Source organism: Physella acuta, unplaced genomic scaffold, assembly GCF_028476545.2.
Source record: "Physella acuta isolate Inbredline_101_S28 unplaced genomic scaffold, ASM2847654v3 ptg001693l, whole genome shotgun sequence".
Classification (NCBI taxonomy): domain Eukaryota; kingdom Metazoa; phylum Mollusca; class Gastropoda; family Physidae; genus Physella; species Physella acuta.
In genome coordinates this window covers 60,001-77,366 of record NW_026733206.1, presented here as the reverse complement: position 1 = coordinate 77,366, position 17,366 = coordinate 60,001, and the positions used below count along the sequence as shown (strand labels likewise).

The following is a 17,366-nucleotide window of genomic DNA, read 5'->3' as shown; positions in this document are numbered from 1 at the left end:
ACATGTTATGGGCTGCTTCTAATGTAAACTGTTATCGAGTAAACATATTTAGTAAACAGTACGTGCAGAGTATTAAATAAATAAAGGCAGTATGTAAAATATCCGTATTTTACCTACCACGTTGAACTTTATCAATCCATGCTAATTATATTACTAGTTGCTTACCCGTGCTTCGCCACGGTGAATCTTTTTAAATGTACCAACTATGGAACAGAACAAAACTAAACAAAAACACTAAAGAAAACAAACACAACGCAAAAACAAACACAACACAAAAGAAAAAACAAACACAATGCAATCATAAACACAAAAAACCCCACAAACAAACGTCACACAGAAACCCAAAAGAAAATACAAACACAGCGCAAAGCAAATACAAACCCATATTTCTAGGCATATAAGCGAAATTATTTTTTGACATTGATCCGTTTAATATGTTTTAGCAACTTGCTTTTATTTAATATTTTCTTAACGTTCGTTTGATGACGTATGCAAATGTAAAAAAAACTTTGCCGACAATCAAATAATTTAAGTTGTTATATAAATAAACCCTAATTAAGAATTTCAGAAGACAGATTCAGCAAAATTACAGCATGTAGGTGTCTAACGGATTGGTCTAGCGGTAGAGAGCTGGACTGCTAACCCGAAAGTCTCGCGTTCGAATCAGGGTTCAAGTCAGTGAGTCCACCCAACTCCGATGGGTACCTAACTGACGTTAGGGAAAGTAAAGGCGGCTGATCATAGTGTTGAAAGGTCACAGAAACAGGTGAACTCTACTTCACTTGCCCCATAGACCGTCAGGTTTAAAAGCGAAACTTTATTTTACATCAACATCAGATTATGTACATATTTTCGAACATCAAAAATGGAAAAACGAAAGGTTAAAAAAAGGTGTCTAACTTTATAGTTTCAAAATATCTAGCGAAGACTGACTGACTGACAAACTTCCCCAGGCTTATATTATAGATAACACCCGTTCATCTACGTCCAAAAAAACCTCCTAAAATTCCAGAACCTTACATGTTGTAGTTAGTATTATCTAGAAGTATTAATGTCAAAATAACAACATTAAATTCATTTAATTGCATTGACCTGAGCACAGCTGAGCTACAATGAATGATGGCTATGCACATCACACAATCAGCACAAACAGCTTTTTAACATGGAGCGAATTCTCCATAACATCTGCGTCTTAGCATATTTCTTTTTTATACAAAAAAAAAGTCCTTCAAATAAATATAGTTTTTTTCAGAAGACAATTTTACTCTAATTTTATCTAGAGCAGATCTCCATAAAAAAAACAGAAAAATTACATGTCTAAAACTAGTTTAAGAGCCCAGTTTAGTTTACTTCACACAATAGACTTAAAAAGCTGGTTATAAATAGTTCCAAATTGTTGTTGCCAGAAAGCATATTTTTTTATAAAAACCAAAATTGAATATTTTATAACTCTCGTATAATAACAAATAAATAACTACCGGTTTTAATAAGGCTAGAAATAGTCGAAGAAATAATAACTAGTAATATAATAGAAATGTTAGCAAACACTTAATTTTTATTTGGATAATTAGAGTCAAGGTGTTGTGGTGATTGGGGATGTTATATAATATAACTACAATACTATGCTACTCACCATAGATCACAATTTTGTATTTTTATTTTGGAAAACAATTGTTATGATTTTTATGGTTTACTCTCCTCGGCCGTTTATGTTGTCTTCAAATAGAGGTTGAGGGCAGTTTTTCAAAATATTTGAATTAATAAAATAATTCTAATCAGCTTTTCAAAGGCTTATATTCGGTACAAAATATAAAAATGACTGTAATCGATGGTTCCCAAACAGCTTTAATGTTTACAAATGTAATTATAATTGTATAGCTTGCCATATTTTTAGAAAGCTTTTTTAAAAATTTAGTATGATTAAATATACTTTCATGCTTATTATTTCAATATTTGATGATCATAACAGTACGTACATTATATTCTTTTTTCTTCCAGAGCGTAGATTTTTTTATTTCTTCAAAATTAAAATCGCTCCCAAAACAAAATTCAAAAAATGTGTTCATTATGATAGTTAAATCTTGTTCAGCTTTTTCTTGAAATTTATCAGCGACTTCAGAATAAAAACATGAGCCATAATCCACTATTTTTATTCCCATCGACTCATTCACCATGATATTTCCACCTGCAATTAGAATTTTTTTTTTTATTTTAATCAACTGTCTGTATGTCTGTCTGTCTGTCCGTCCGTCCCCACTCACCCACCAACACACCCACCCTAACCCTCCCTCCCTACCTACCTAACTACCCACCCACCTACCTACCTACCTACCTACCTACCTATCTCTATACTACTAAAACTCAAGTTTGTTTACGTTTGAATATTTATTTGTTTTTTTTGTTTGATTGAATACTGGAGAAAATCTGCTCTACGTGGAGAGCTGTAAAATAGTATGTAGGTAGAGAACAATGTTTGTTTTCAGGCAGACTGTTAATCACAAATTTATTTAAAGACGTTAATTAATTTATTGATTTATTCATAGGTAGATTAACCACATTAATTTTGAAAGTTTAAAACATAGACTTTACTTGACTGAATAGTGACATCGCACGATTTGTTTACTTTTTAGTACAATAAAATGGCGGCTTCCATCAAAGACTTTGTGGCTCATTCAAAAGTTTAACGCGTTATAAAGCTAATTTTCTGTCTTCTATAAATTTAACAATACGTCCGTTTGCTGTATTTATTACTTTTTAACACTATTATCAATTCTTAACACTTCTTTTTATTTTATTATACAATACATTTCTCTATATCTACAGATCAGCTGTCGAAGGAAGAAAACGTTATGAATCTAGAATTCTAGATTTAGATCTAGATCTAAATCTAGGTCACAAGACTTAACGTAAATTCTAGATCTAGAATCAATTTCAGGCCTTAATTATTTATATAAATATTTGTTTAGCTTCAATGAACATCTTATTCGAGAATACGTGAGATTTATCTATCTAGTTTCTAGAACTGGATATAGTAGGATTACTCGATAACTTGGAGGCGTGGTTGGTTGCTAACAACAATGGCGTCCGGACCGGACGCATGACTTCCGACCATTTTTAGGCTATGTTTACCACGAGAAAAATGGCGGGTTTTCATGTTATATAAACATGCTATAGGTGGCCAAGGCTAGATATGCCAGAAAAGCATTTAAAAATTTGCTTTGGAGAATAAAGGCTAAATTTTGAAGTCGTACCCTTCATTTAATGTTGTATCAATTTTGATACAATGTGAAATAACCCCCATTGAATCTACACAAATGTTAAAATCTGAGTTTTTAATATGCCATACTCTAGCTTGATCACTTTTGACCCAAATTCATACCCGAAACAGACTATATGTGTGTTTCGTCTCACACAATTCGAGTTTGATTTCATTTTTTTACACTGGTCGGACAGCTGTGATCGATGTGTTTTTTGAGAAAATAATAAAAATTCACAGGCCGTGTTTTCTTCTTGAAAAAAAATTAACCAATCTCGGGTGAGTAATTTTACCTAAAAATAAGTTGTTTGCATACTATTTCTTTATATTTGTGCTGATAATGTCCAATTACGGTATGTAACAGTTTTGATACACCATGCAACGGTATGACCATGACGTTAGCTGGGACTACAGTATAGTGACTTTACTGTAGTATAATAATTAGTTAAAAGAACAATTCCTAACATCTAGTTGGTAGACTCTAGTCAACTGTTGGTTCTTACACGAGCTTAGGTTTGTTTTTCTTTCATATTTTTACAATAATAATATGTGAATTATAGAAGAAAAATAGTGTCACAATCTGTAACAATAGTAACATAGTCAAGCTGTAGACTATTGTATACTAAATTTACTTAGATTTAGCACTTACTCAGTACTATATAATATATATATATATATATATATATATATATATATATATATATATATATATATATATATATATATATATATATATATATATATATATATATATATATATATATATATCCTAATATATAAAACCCCACGTTCGCACATCTCTCTCTCTCTCTCTCTCTCTCTCTCTCTGTCTGTCCGCAAAATATTTTCGCCGGACATCACGTCAGAATCGGCAGCGATATATGAAGAACTTTTTACGGATTTTTGTTGAAAATAATATATTAGATGTTTTAAATGTATAACCACAATTTTATTTAAAGAAGAAAAATAAAAAATAAAGGCGTATTCGAATATAGAGAAACAGTATTATTTATGCAACCGGAAAAGTGTATAAACTTGGAACAAGAACGCATTTAACAATGACGTCGCATATTGTTTACACTAAAACACTAAAACAAGAGCACGAAACTGATGACGTCATCTTCCGAGATTAAAATTTTAAAAAGTGAACTATTTCATTCAAATATGATTTAGATCTATGTACGCTATGAAATGTATACAATACGATTTTCTCGGCCTAAACTTAAAAAAAATTATTTTATCTATTTGGATTCTAGATCTAGAGATTCTAGATCTTGATCTAGATGATCTATAAAGCTAAGTTGTCGGGTGCCCGATAGGGCACTTCCCGGCGCCGCAGGCGCTTCAAATTTGGCAGGATCTTGCCTTGGGGCGACAGAACACGGGGGCCGGTTGGCCGAAAAGTCTACGATGAGGGGGGTCAAAACTGACCTCGACTGACCGGCGCCTTATATGGGCGAATTAATTAAGCATTCAAATTCTCAATGTTTTCGAAAGCCTAAGCGAAGCTGGGCAGCATGCCTAGTATATATATATATATAAAGCAAAGAGGTCAAGTGCCCGATAGGGTACTTCCCGGCGCCTCAGGCGCGTGAAATTTGGCACGATGGTGCCTTCGGGCGATAGAACATGAAGGCCGGTGACGGTTGGCCGAAAAGTCTACGGAGAGGGGGTCAAAACTGACCTCGACTGACCGGCGCCTTATATGGGCTATGTTACGAAAAAAAATTTCCGACGACGACCCCCCTTGAAATTTTGTGAGGTGGTAGGAGAATGCCTTGGGGTGTCATAAAAAACTCGCCATGTCCGGGAAAAATCGGGAAATGGGTCAAAACTGACCAGTCGTATTTCCCTATATAATCTTTGTATTTTATGGGAAAAAAAGAGGGTCATTTCAAAACGGATTTTAAAGCAATTACCCTCTTTACATCTGGCTAATTTTTGGCATGTTTATAGGTAAATGGCTTGGCCGTAGGGCAGACCTGTCAGTTTCACACAAAGCCCTCGACGAGGGCTAAAAAGTGACCGCGAGTGAAATTCTCTTTATATGAGCTCTATTACGAAAAAAAATTTCCTCCGACGACCCCCCTTGAAATTTTGTGAGGTGGTAGGAGAACGACTTGCGGTGTCACAAAAAACTCGGCATATCTGGGAAAACTTCGTAAAGGGGTCAAAACTGACCAGTTGTATTTCCCTATATAATCTTTGTATTTTATGGGAAAAACAGAGGGTCATTTCAACGCGGATTTTAGGGTACTTAAACTCATTATATCTGGCTAATGTTTTGCATACTCTTAGGTAAATGGTTTGACCTTTAGGGAAAACTGTCGGTTTCACTCAAAGCCCTCGACGAGGGCTAAAAAGTGACCGCGAGAGAAATTCTCTTTATATGAGCTCTATTACGAAAAAAAATTTCCTCCGACGACCCCCCTTGAAATTTTGTGAGGTGGTAGGAGAACGACTTGCGGTGTCACAAAAAACTCGGCATATCTGGGAAAACTTCGTAAAGGGGTCAAAACTGACCAGTTGTATTTCCCTATATAATCTTTGTATTTTATGGGAAAAACAGAGGCTCATTTCAACGCAGGCTTTAGGGTACTCAGTATATCTGGCTATTTTTTTTCCATACTCTTAGGTATATGGCTTGACCTTTAGGGAAAACTGTCGGTTTCACTCAAAGCCCTCGACGAGGGCTAAAACTTGACCGCGAGTGAAATTCTCTTTATATGAGCTCTGTGATGACGCAAGATTACGTCAGACATGTTTAGCAGATATAGATTAGCAGAAACAGACTATAGGCCTAGTTGGTTGGTTAGAGAGGCCAATTGGCACACAGGGCTGACCGGTCACGTGGGACGGTCAGCTGACCAGTGAAGCGTGGGCCACTGTTAGGCCGAGAGATCATGATTAGCTAGCGTGGGCAGTAGGTAGATCAGTGCAGAAGGTATTAGGTTGTAGAATGGAGCAGACGTAGTTATGTAGAGAACAGTTAGAATGTAGATAGTGGTAGGATTGGTCATGGAAGGGCGTATTAGTAGAGTTAGTAATAGTAGTGGTAGTAGATATTATTTAACAGGCTAGTTAGGTAGAAACTTGAATATATATATCTTTGTTAATAAAGAACATTTTATAATTTGAACTTGGAATCTGTGTTGGATATTTCTGTCATCTTCATTCATTCATCGTAAAACATTCGTACCATCACAACTGGTGGTAACCATCATCAAAACACCTGAATCCTCACAAGCTCTATTACGAAAAAATTTTTCCTCCGACGACCCCCCTTGATATTTTGTGAGGTGGTAGGAGAACGCCTTGGGGTGTCACAAAAAACTCGGCATATCTGGGAAAACTTCGTAAAGGGGTCAAAACTGACCAGTTGTATTTCCCTATATAATCTTTGTATTTTATGGGAAAAACAGAGGGTCATTTCAACGCGGATTTTAGGGTACTTAAACTCAGTATATCTGGCTATTTTTTTGCATACTCTTAGGTAAATGGCTTGACCTTTAGGGAAAACTGTCAGTTTTACTCAAAGCGCTCGACGAGGGCTAAAAAGTGACCGCGAGAGAAATTCTCTTTATATGAGCTCTATTACGAAAAAATTTTTCCGACGACGACCCCCCTTGAAATTTTGTGAGGTGGTAGAAGAAGGCCTTGGGGTGTCACAAAAAACTCGCCATGTCTTGGAAAAATTGGGAAATGGGTCAAAACTGACCAGTTGTATTTCCCTATATAAACTTTGTATTTTATGGCAAAAACATGGACATTTTAACACAATTTTTAAGTTACTTAACGTCTGTACATCATACTAAGTTTTTGCATACGCTACTATAGATGACTATGTCGTATGGAAAAACTGTTGGTCAGACTCAAAGCCCTCGATGAGGGCTAAAGATGATCGTGAGTGAAATTCTCCTTATATGAGATATATATATATATATATATATATATATATATATATATATATATATATATATATATATATATATATATATATATATATATATATATAAATAGACGAACGATCCCCTTAATATTATATGACGTCGTAGACAAACCCTGGAAGGTAACAAAAAAAATTTATCCCCGTCGGAAACAGCCATTATAGTCGTTAAATATGTTCATATACCGTAATTTCTTATATAAGCATAGCAACTGTTTGTAAAAAAAAAGTAAACAAAGACTTACGTCATACGTTCAGTTTTCAAGGGAGGTAACGATTGTAAAATTATTATTTTTCAAATAATTGTATACTATTTTAAACAGAAACAGAAAATGACGAAGTATAGCATTTGTTTTAGTACAAAATTAAGTTGTCAATTCAGTTACGTATCCTAATTAAATAAATAAATAAATTTCAAAAGGCAATGTAATATAAACAATGAGATATACTGTTCATGGAACCTGTGTAGTTCTAATTCCATTTTAGTTATACATTGCGTACTTTCCAATATTTCTCTGAGAACGGTATTTAAATGACAAACAAAAACATTTTTTTTCTAAAGTTAGCATTACTGTTTAAATTAAAGCACTCCACACCCAATCCATCGCTAAATAATTAAGTATTCAAATTCTCAAATGTTATTTAAAAACCTAAGCGAAGCTAGGCAGTATGCCTAGTATATATATATATAGATGATCAGTGTGCCACTATAATAAGCCTATAATAAAGGGTGTACAGTGTAGTGCTGCTATTAAGGACCAAACAAAGTGTCATAATGTATAACAATAATAATATAGTATTAGACTGATATTTACTAGCTGCTGCTTAGAATAACTTGCATATAATTCTCTAATTATACTAATTCATACACAGAGTTAGTGTTTGGGTCTAATAAGCTTAGAAAGTAGTATAGTAATTATTATGGAAGAAAAATAGTAATAATATTAGGCATAGGCCTACATACTTAGTCTACTTATTATTTACTTCATACCGGTACGCAAACAGTAATAATTACTTAAGGCAGTGGTGGTTTACTTATGTTTATAATATTAATTAAAACTTAATTTATAAATCCATGAAGTTCATGAATGATTTTAGATTGTTTTAGTGCTGACATTGTTTTATTTATTTTACAGGATCTCTTTTTGTCTAGATGTGAGCGGGTGAATGGATTATTTTGTATTATTTTATTTGTTGCGAATCTGGGAGTGCATGGTGGTCGAATAGGGAATGGCCACGGGGTCCCCTTCCGCTCGAAGCGGTCAGTATAAATTGGCCGCTCGGACGATTTTCTTCCTTTTTTTGACCCGCGGCGAGATGTAGGTCGGGTCAGGTTTCTGTGAGGCAGCGTGGCGCACCTCACGCGTGGAGGTATTTGTTTTTTTATACTTTATCTTTAAGTGATTTGTATGAGTGCGACTGCCGATGTTTCTCGTTTTCTTTCATTTTCGTCTAAAACGAGATAGTGAGCATCGGCATGTCTGGTATGCACGTGGTGTGTTATTTTGAGAGATTTTAAATTTGTATTTTCTAAACCCTTGGCGTGTGTTTCGGACCACGTGGTTTAGGCCAGTGTGTTTAGGAGTGTTTCCTAAACTAGTGTGAATGCGTGTGTGCATTTACCTGATTGTTTTATGATGTGTTATTGACTAGGATTGGCTTAGTCAATAGTCAGTTGTTTTAGACAGTAATTAGATTAGCATATTTTAGTTGCCTCGAGTTTTAGGTTGTTTAAAATTAATGTGTGTGCTGTTTCGTGCAACGTCATGTTGAGTATCGCTTGCTTTGTGTCTGCCTTCATTGGGGCCTTAGCGGAGTGTGTTAACTTTAATGTTATCAATATGGATATTGTTTATGTAGACCAATGGCTTCGGGCTTCCTTGTGTAGGAAAGATTGGTTCTACAATGAATATGTTTACACATTATTTTTAAGTTGCTAGTTCTTCTTTAGACAGTGGTTAGTTGTTTTTGAGAATTGCTTTTAGAATTGTATAGTAAGGATTAGTTTTACTCGAGGCTTTAGCTAGATAGTAGTAGTAGGTAGCATTTTGAACTTGTGTATATATTTATGTATATATCTGCCATTACCATGCATTTTTCTTATGTTTTCCTTTTCTTTTTCTCTTCCCCCCCCCCTTCCAGTGAGGTTGCTTGGGCAACTTGGCTGGGTGTTTTGTTATATATGAATTGTTTTGTTTGTAAAAAGTTTGTTGTGTACGTATTGTGTTCTACGTAATGTATTGTACGTAACGTATTGTACGTAGTGGTTTTACGTAGTGTTTTGTTTGGTGTGGACTTTTGGATGGCGAGAATGGATGAAGGGAGGTTTCTGTGTGTCAGGGCCTGGACCATCCTAGACATCATAAGTCGGCGCAACACCATCAAATGGTCAAACGTAATGTTTGGTGTTGTTTAAATTTGTTTTGTTACGTTAAAGTTCTGTTTTGTTAATCTATTTTTTTTTATCATAACTTTGGTTCCATATTTTGTTAAATAAATTTTATATTATTGTTAAAAGTTTTTTTGTTTTTAATTTAGACTAAGGTTAGGGTTTAACCACTGTGGGTTCTACCACGGTTGCACTGACCGGACAGATTAGTCAGTTAGATAAGCCTAGAAGGGTAGATATTAGGTATCCCCCCCCCCCCCCTAGCAGGGCTTACATAGAGCGGGCGATAAATTTTGTCGCAAAACTGTTCTGAATGAAATAGATGGTAGACTTCAAGGAGAAATTAAATGAAAGTGAGGTTGGTGTAATATTTAATTATTCATCTTATGAAGTTACAATCTAATAACTAGGCCTATAGTACATATTGTACATATTACTTGCAATTATTGTTTTTAAAAAAATGGCATAATAATATTTGATTGACATTATTGCATATAGTATTTATACTTGCAAATAAAATCCTAATCCTCTAGTATATAAAAAGTAGCAGTTATTAAATTATTTTTATTTAAATTATAATTTAATGTGTGCATGCCTGAAGATAAAGTAAATAAATCTAGAAATGATATATAGTTTTTTTTAGTAGTGAAATTTTTTTTTTACAGGAGGGGTAAAGATTCTTACAAAAGAATTCTGTCTGAAATAGAGAATGCATATTTCTTTTGTCACTAATGTCTAATTATTCATCTATTTATTTACCTGATGTTGAAGGTGTTACTGTAATTGAAATTGAACACTTAGAAAGTGATGTAGAGAGATTAAAGGGATTGGTTCAGAGCAAGTAAAGCGGTAGACTTTATTCTGATATACATTCATTAGCTGTAGGCCTACATTTATAAGATGTACATTCATAAGATGTAAGCAGATGGTAGTCCAGCTAAGTGGTTAACTAAAACACATAAATGTTTTCTATTATTTGTGAGGAATAGGAACTGACCAACATAGTTTTTAGCGCAAGGCCTTCCGGCTGTTCAAGATTATTTTATTTCACACCATGGATAAAGACTATCTTAGTATACTGGGTGAACGGATTTTCTAGATCTACATTACACAGAGGAATCCAGATAAATTTTGAAGTCTTTGATATAGCAGAAATAAATCAATTCATTGGCTTCTAACAGTTATGTGTCTGGTTTCATTGCATAGGAAAAAGTTCTAAAAATGGCCAAATATCAGCATTGTAGATATATTCTAATTTCTTTCATATCAACAAGTTTGAGTCATTAAAAACTACTTTGCATTTAAAACAATAACAATTTCAAATTATACTAGATAGAGGTCCTGCTGAGCAAAGTGATGCTGCTTATTGACTTACACAATAAAAAGATGCATGATTACTAAGAAATATGACATAACTGGTAATAGCAATATTGTGAAAAAAATGTAAATTACTATCTTGTAAATGAATTTCTGATGCTCCAGATTTGGGATGAATAAGTGTTTTACTCAAATTAATAATTACTCAATACATTTTCAATGATAAGTAAAAAATAATTTTTTGTCAATTTTAAAAAAATGTTACCCACCGTTGCATACTGTATCAAATCTGATAAATACTGTTATTTTGCAAAATAAACATTATTTGAAAAAATTAATTCAATTTGCTCATTATTTATGCTCTCTACACACCACAGCCCACCTTTTAAGATTTTTTTTTCTCAAAAAGCTTTCACAAAATTAATTCATGAAATGAAGGGTTAAAATTAAATAGAACTTTTTAAAGGTCACCTGTGATGTCGGTGTATGAAGGGATAGTGTGGTCAGACCCATGTTCAGCCGAAATCGGTGTTTTTAAAAGACAAAAACGCGTCTTTTTGAATGTGGGGGTAGGGTTATTTTTGAAAAAGTCACAGACTTGATGTCATTTATGGATGATCCCCGAAACCCACAGTCATCCAAGGTATGACGGGTAAGTCTAGTATACTACTAAATTAAAGTTTGTTTACAAGATTGCATTTTTTTGTCTGCTTGTTTACGTGAGAGCATCTGCACTATATGTAGAACTGTAAAATACATATTTATAAATAGAATACTGTTCTTTTTTACCAAACTGTTAATCACGATGGGTCTGTTGGCTATTTTTATTAGGTTCCAACACTATTATCAATTTTCATTAGAATACGCGGGGCAGTTATTCTTATTTGATTATCTAATTCGAGAATACAATGAATTTATTTGGAACTATTGAAAAACTAGACTTAAGCCACAAGCCAGCCGTAGATTCTAGATCTAGATATCTAGATCTAGCTCTATCTAGATCTAGAATCTATGCCAATAATGAGATTCTATACTAAACTATTTTAGTACTTAATATTTTTTTTTTTATAAATCTTTGTTAGTTTTGCTATGGAGTTGGCTAATTTTGGAAATAACTCAACTTTCTTACGCTTAGTATTCCACTAATTTTGCATCGGAAGTGCCCAGCTAGCTGTGATGATAATGTAATAGTTACCAAGCGGGTGGTACGAGTTCGAGACATATTATATCAGTGTTCATTTTTAAATTTTTTTTTTGTTTTTAAAAGATGTAAATGCAAAATTGCCTTTCGGAACTTGGCGGGACACGAGGCAGGAGAAGTAGAGTTCACTTGTTTCTGTGACCTCTGCATATGAAGGGATAGTGTGGTCACACCTATGCTCAGCCGAAAATGTTGTTTATGGATGACCCCCGAAACTCACGATTATTCAAGAATAACGGGTAGTCTAGTGATATTTGAAATCATTATATTTAAAATCTTTACTTTTATTTTTAATCATGAATAAAATATATACTAGAGAGTGGTCATCATTTATTAAATAAACATACTGAAATATAACTATATAAACAGGCATAATAAAATCTCATCACATCATGGAAGCTTTTATCATGTAAAAGCCAAAATCAGGATTTGAACCAAAAAGCTGCATTTTACACCAAATTGTATTATAGAAAGCATTATTTACTTTTATTTTTTACAAGTTTTAAAATTCTAGCATAAAATAATACAACACACTACTGAGCCTACAAAAAAAAATCTTAAGATAGTACTGAGACTAAATTACTTACTATGTAGGTCACAGTGAATAATTTTTTTTTCCCTCAAAGCACGACACACTATTAGAGTTTGACATAGCACATAGTAACCAAACTGGATGAAGTCGCGTTGTGGCAACTTTGACTTTTTAAGAATTTGTCTAGCTTTCCCTAGATCCATTCCTGCATTTGAGAGAACAATCAAAATAAAACAAGTAAAATACTAGTACTTAAAATAGTTAAGTGTAAACAAAGTCGGCACAATATTTCTTAGATCTTAGTTGGTAGGGTGCAGGTTTGTCCACGCTACTGTTCCAACACCCCAGTATGTGCTGTATTAATACTTTGAGTGTATTATGATCACTCTCCGCAAGTTGGTGGTGTTTTTTTTAATAAATGAATTGTTAGCTAAAATGTAATCCTTTGCAAATTTCAACACTATACAAAAACAATTTTTAAAGATTACCAATTCAATAAAATCAAAATTACAAAGGGCATTTGGAGGATTATTAATACCTTGGATTACTGGCATTGAAATGTATAAGATACCAGCTATAACTTCGAAGTGAGACAAACCTCTTATCTCATACATGCAAAGTACTTCATTTGAATTAAAATCGGGATGCAAGATGTCAACCTACAAGCAATTAGTAGTTATTTTTAGGAAATAAATCATCGGGAGGGAGAAATTATAAAGTTCGTATTTAAAAAATTAAAAAATCAAACAATAAAATAAGCTTCATTACTTTACAAACTAGAGCTGTAAGTTCACACCTGTCTGTAAGGTAAAAAAAGGGTAAAGTTTTCTTTCGAACCTCACGGTCCAAGTGAGGTAGAGTTCATTTGTTTCTGTGAACTCGGTAAATGAAGGGATTGTGTGGTCAGCAATATGCCCATCCACGTTTACTTTCCTCAATGTTAACCAGGGCGCCATTATAGCTGGGTGGACTAAGGGACGATATACTGAATTGATCATGGATTCAAACACAACACTTTCAGGTTCGCAACCGTATGCTCTAATATTCTACCATATCGTCCAACGACTCTATGATACTAAAATTTAACTTACGATTTTCAATGCAAGTCTTTCATTTGTATATTCCTCCTTTAAAATTATAACTTTGGCACAACTACCTTCTCCTAACAATGGAGCATCTGAGGAATTGTTAACTGGCTTAAATATAATGTCCTGTAATAAAAAAAAGAAACATTATTAGGCCCCGTTTATTCAGAAATGCTAAATTAAAACCATATGAATGTCTAATATGTATTACACATTAAAACATGAAAATATTTTAATTACAAGTGATTGTTACAAGTATTTTTTCTCAACTCCTACAGTCTATTTGCAAATAAAATTCTAACTCATTTCTAATGGAGTGTTTTTCTTTCAAGCTCTGCGCCGACTCCAGGGGGTGGGGCGCCAAAAAGGGTAGACAAAAATTTAAATCTCATTTTGAGCTGCAGATTTGAGTTATAAACAGTCAAGTTAAGACATTTTATGGCTAAGAGCCTTTGCATACTGATTTAACTGTTTTTCTATCAAGATTTTGCAACTGTAAAGCATATGCCCTTAAGAAAAAGTGACCGGAAAAAAACCGCTTTCCGGCTTTCCTTGATAGGGGGGGGGGGGGGAGCGCTTTTTCGAAGAATAAATTTACAGTGGATTAATGTGTAGATAACCGTTATCACTTAGAAAAGAAACACATTGTACTAAAGCGTATTTTACTATGGTGTGACATTTAAAATGAGGTAGTGACGTTTAAAATTTGCTCAAACAACTTGGTCAAAGATTGTGGATAGGGGAGGGGGGGGGGGGCGCTTTTTCACAAACAAAAACCGCAGGCATTTTCTGGATCGGGGATTAGGTAACCTTTTTAACACTTAGAAAAGAAACAAATTGTATTAACGCTTAATGTACGATTTCCCTACCCAGTTTTGCTAAGAAATGACGCGACTAGTTTTTTGTACAATTCTTAAGATTCTCTCAACTCGATCGTGAGAGATCAGATACTTTTACTTGATGGCAATACATGTTACCTGGATCACTGCATTAAAGTGAAATAAATATCACGGATTCTTGTATCGCTATTCGATCAGAAAAATAGCAGAATGTTGGAGGGAATGGGTGGAAAGCGACACTCTTTGCCAAAATTTTAAGAGAGAAGAAAATTAGTAGATCTATATTGTACTGAATATATCATTTTTACTTTCTCGTATATACAAAGTACAGAAAAAGTCTTGCAATCGTAAAAAAAAATCGAGATTTTTGTAAATGTAGACGTTTTACACTTCCCTGAGTCGGAAAAACATAATTTTGCAATCTTGTCCGTATGTCTGTGTGTATGTGTGTGTGTGAATGTATGTGTGTCTGTAAACACGATAACTTGAGTACTGTTACAGCTAGGTTGATGAAATTTCAAATATAAGTATTATATCAAAATAGTAGATCGATATCAACTTTTGAGCTATTTCCGATAACCGGAAGTGTACTTTTTCTACTTTGAATTTTTCAAAACCTATAACTTGAGTACTAGATAAATGAAATTTCACACGTAAGTAAAAGATCTGATTCCCTGTCATCTGTCAAATTTTGAGTGTTAATTTACGTTATTTTCAATTTCTCGAAAATGCATGTAAATTTAAAAAGTACTAATAATATTGCACACTATTATGAACATCTTTATTTGGCGTTCGCTTAGGGCGCAATTCTTTTTTCTATGAGATTCTATTCTATTTTAAAAAGTTTAAGTATTTAAAACGAATTAAAAATCATAACTATATCCCTATTTCCCATCCCCTGTTGTTTTATATAAGAATATTCGAGAAAGTTTAGGGGAGATGACTCCCGGTTTATTTATCCTTAATATATGCTATGTATTTTCAAGTACATCTACATTTTTACTTTCTCGTATATACGAAGTATAGAGAAAGTCTTGTAATCGTGCAAAAAAATCTAGATTTTTACAAATCTCGACGTTTTACACCTCACTGATACGGAAAAACATAACTTTGCAATCTTGTCCGTATGTCTCTGTGTGCGTGTGTGTGTAAACACGATAACTTGAGTACCGTTACAGCTAGGTTGATGAAATGTCATATATAAGTATTTTATCAAAATCGTAGATCCGTGTCAACTTTTGTGCGATTTCCAATAACCGGAAGTGGAACTTTTTCTACTTTGAATTTTTCAAAAGCCTATAACTTGAGTACTAATTCAGATAGATAAATGAAATTTCACTTGTAAGTTAAAGATCTAATTCTCTACTATCTGTCAAATTTTGAGTAATTTCCGTTGACCGGAAGTACTAATTTACGCTATATCCGATTTCTCAAAAAAAAACGCAAGTAAATTTATAAAGTACTAATAATATTGGGCACTATTATGCTTATTTTGTTTTTGCGTTCGCTTGGTGCGCAATTCTTTTTTCTACTAGATTTTATTCTATTTTTAAAAATTTAAGTAAACGAAAATGATGTCTATATTCCGAGTTGCCATCCCACGTAGTGTTATATTAGAATATTCGAGTTAGGGAAGATCACTCCCGATTTATTTTATTTGTGAAACTTGTTATATGTCGCATTATTTGTGTTCCATTTATATTTAAAATAAATCTATGATGCCTAGCAAAAGCCTTTTTGTGGAGACTAAAATATTGTTCTTGACTTTTTTTTAACACATGCTAATTTCTATTAACGTACTCTCAGGAAACATGTATAAAATCGTATTAATTGTGTCATTAGTTTAAATTAAATAACAGTTTATAATTTATAATTTATATTTTAATATATATATATATATATATATATATATATATATATATATATATATATATATATATATATATATATATATATATAAATATATATATATATATTATGTTTAACCCCCCTCTGTGGCCAAAGCCCCGTTGTAGTCAAAGCCCCGCTATGGTCAAACCCCCTATGGTCAAAGCCCATCTGCGGTCAAAGCCCCTATGGTCAAACCCCCTGTGGTCAAAGCTCTGCTGTGGTCAAACCCCCTATGGTCAAACCCCCTATGGTCAAAGCTCGGCTGTGGTCAAACCCCCTATGGTCAAAGCACCTGTGGTCAAAGCACCTAGGACCATATTTCCGTGACCTGTTAAATTTATGGATCTGGTTGAAAAGCCGAATCAGGACTAAAATCCATTTTGAACGAAATTTTGTTTCATATTAAATTTTTGTATCCGGCGAAATTTACAAATGCAGTAAAAATTGCCGTATCTGAATAGAACCTCGACAAGACAAGACTCCTCGACAAAAATGAACTTTAACATAAAATTTGACTTAATCAGATGTTTAACTTTTTAAAAATGAATTAGTTTTCTTTAAGAAGTACTAATTTTCCGCTAAATAATGCACACATTGTTTTCGTTCATTTGGTGCGCAATTTTTTTTCTTCTGAACGCAAATAGTGAACTAAAACAACACAGCAATACTTTCCGTATTAAAATGAAAAATTCGCGACTGGTCAACGAATCTCATTATGAAATGGGTCAATATACACATATTAATACAAGTTCTTGCAAGGCTAAATAACAACATAAACTCATGATTTCTTGTTTTAAAAAAGTATGATGTAGGCTTATTCCACATCAACATAAAATATATTTCACTAAACCTAGCTCGATGTATTGCATCTACTTTATCAATACTAAATTTAGTCACATAAACAGCCAGTA

General features: G+C 33.5%; 1 protein-coding gene across 2 annotated transcripts in view; it reads right to left on the bottom strand.

Moving 5' to 3' along the window:
- LOC131929916 (uncharacterized) overlaps positions 1-17,366 on the bottom strand; it is a 54,845-nt gene that overhangs the window by 26,936 nt on the left and 10,543 nt on the right. For both annotated transcript variants that reach the window (XM_059286297.1, XM_059286298.1), the window contains 4 exons: positions 13,733-13,852; positions 13,180-13,300; positions 12,697-12,846; positions 1,977-2,185 (listed from right to left, as the gene is read on the bottom strand). In XM_059286297.1, coding sequence (XP_059142280.1) covers positions 1,977-2,185; positions 12,697-12,846; positions 13,180-13,300; positions 13,733-13,852 — 600 coding nt within the window. The remainder of the gene's footprint in view (positions 1-1,976; positions 2,186-12,696; positions 12,847-13,179; positions 13,301-13,732; positions 13,853-17,366) is intronic.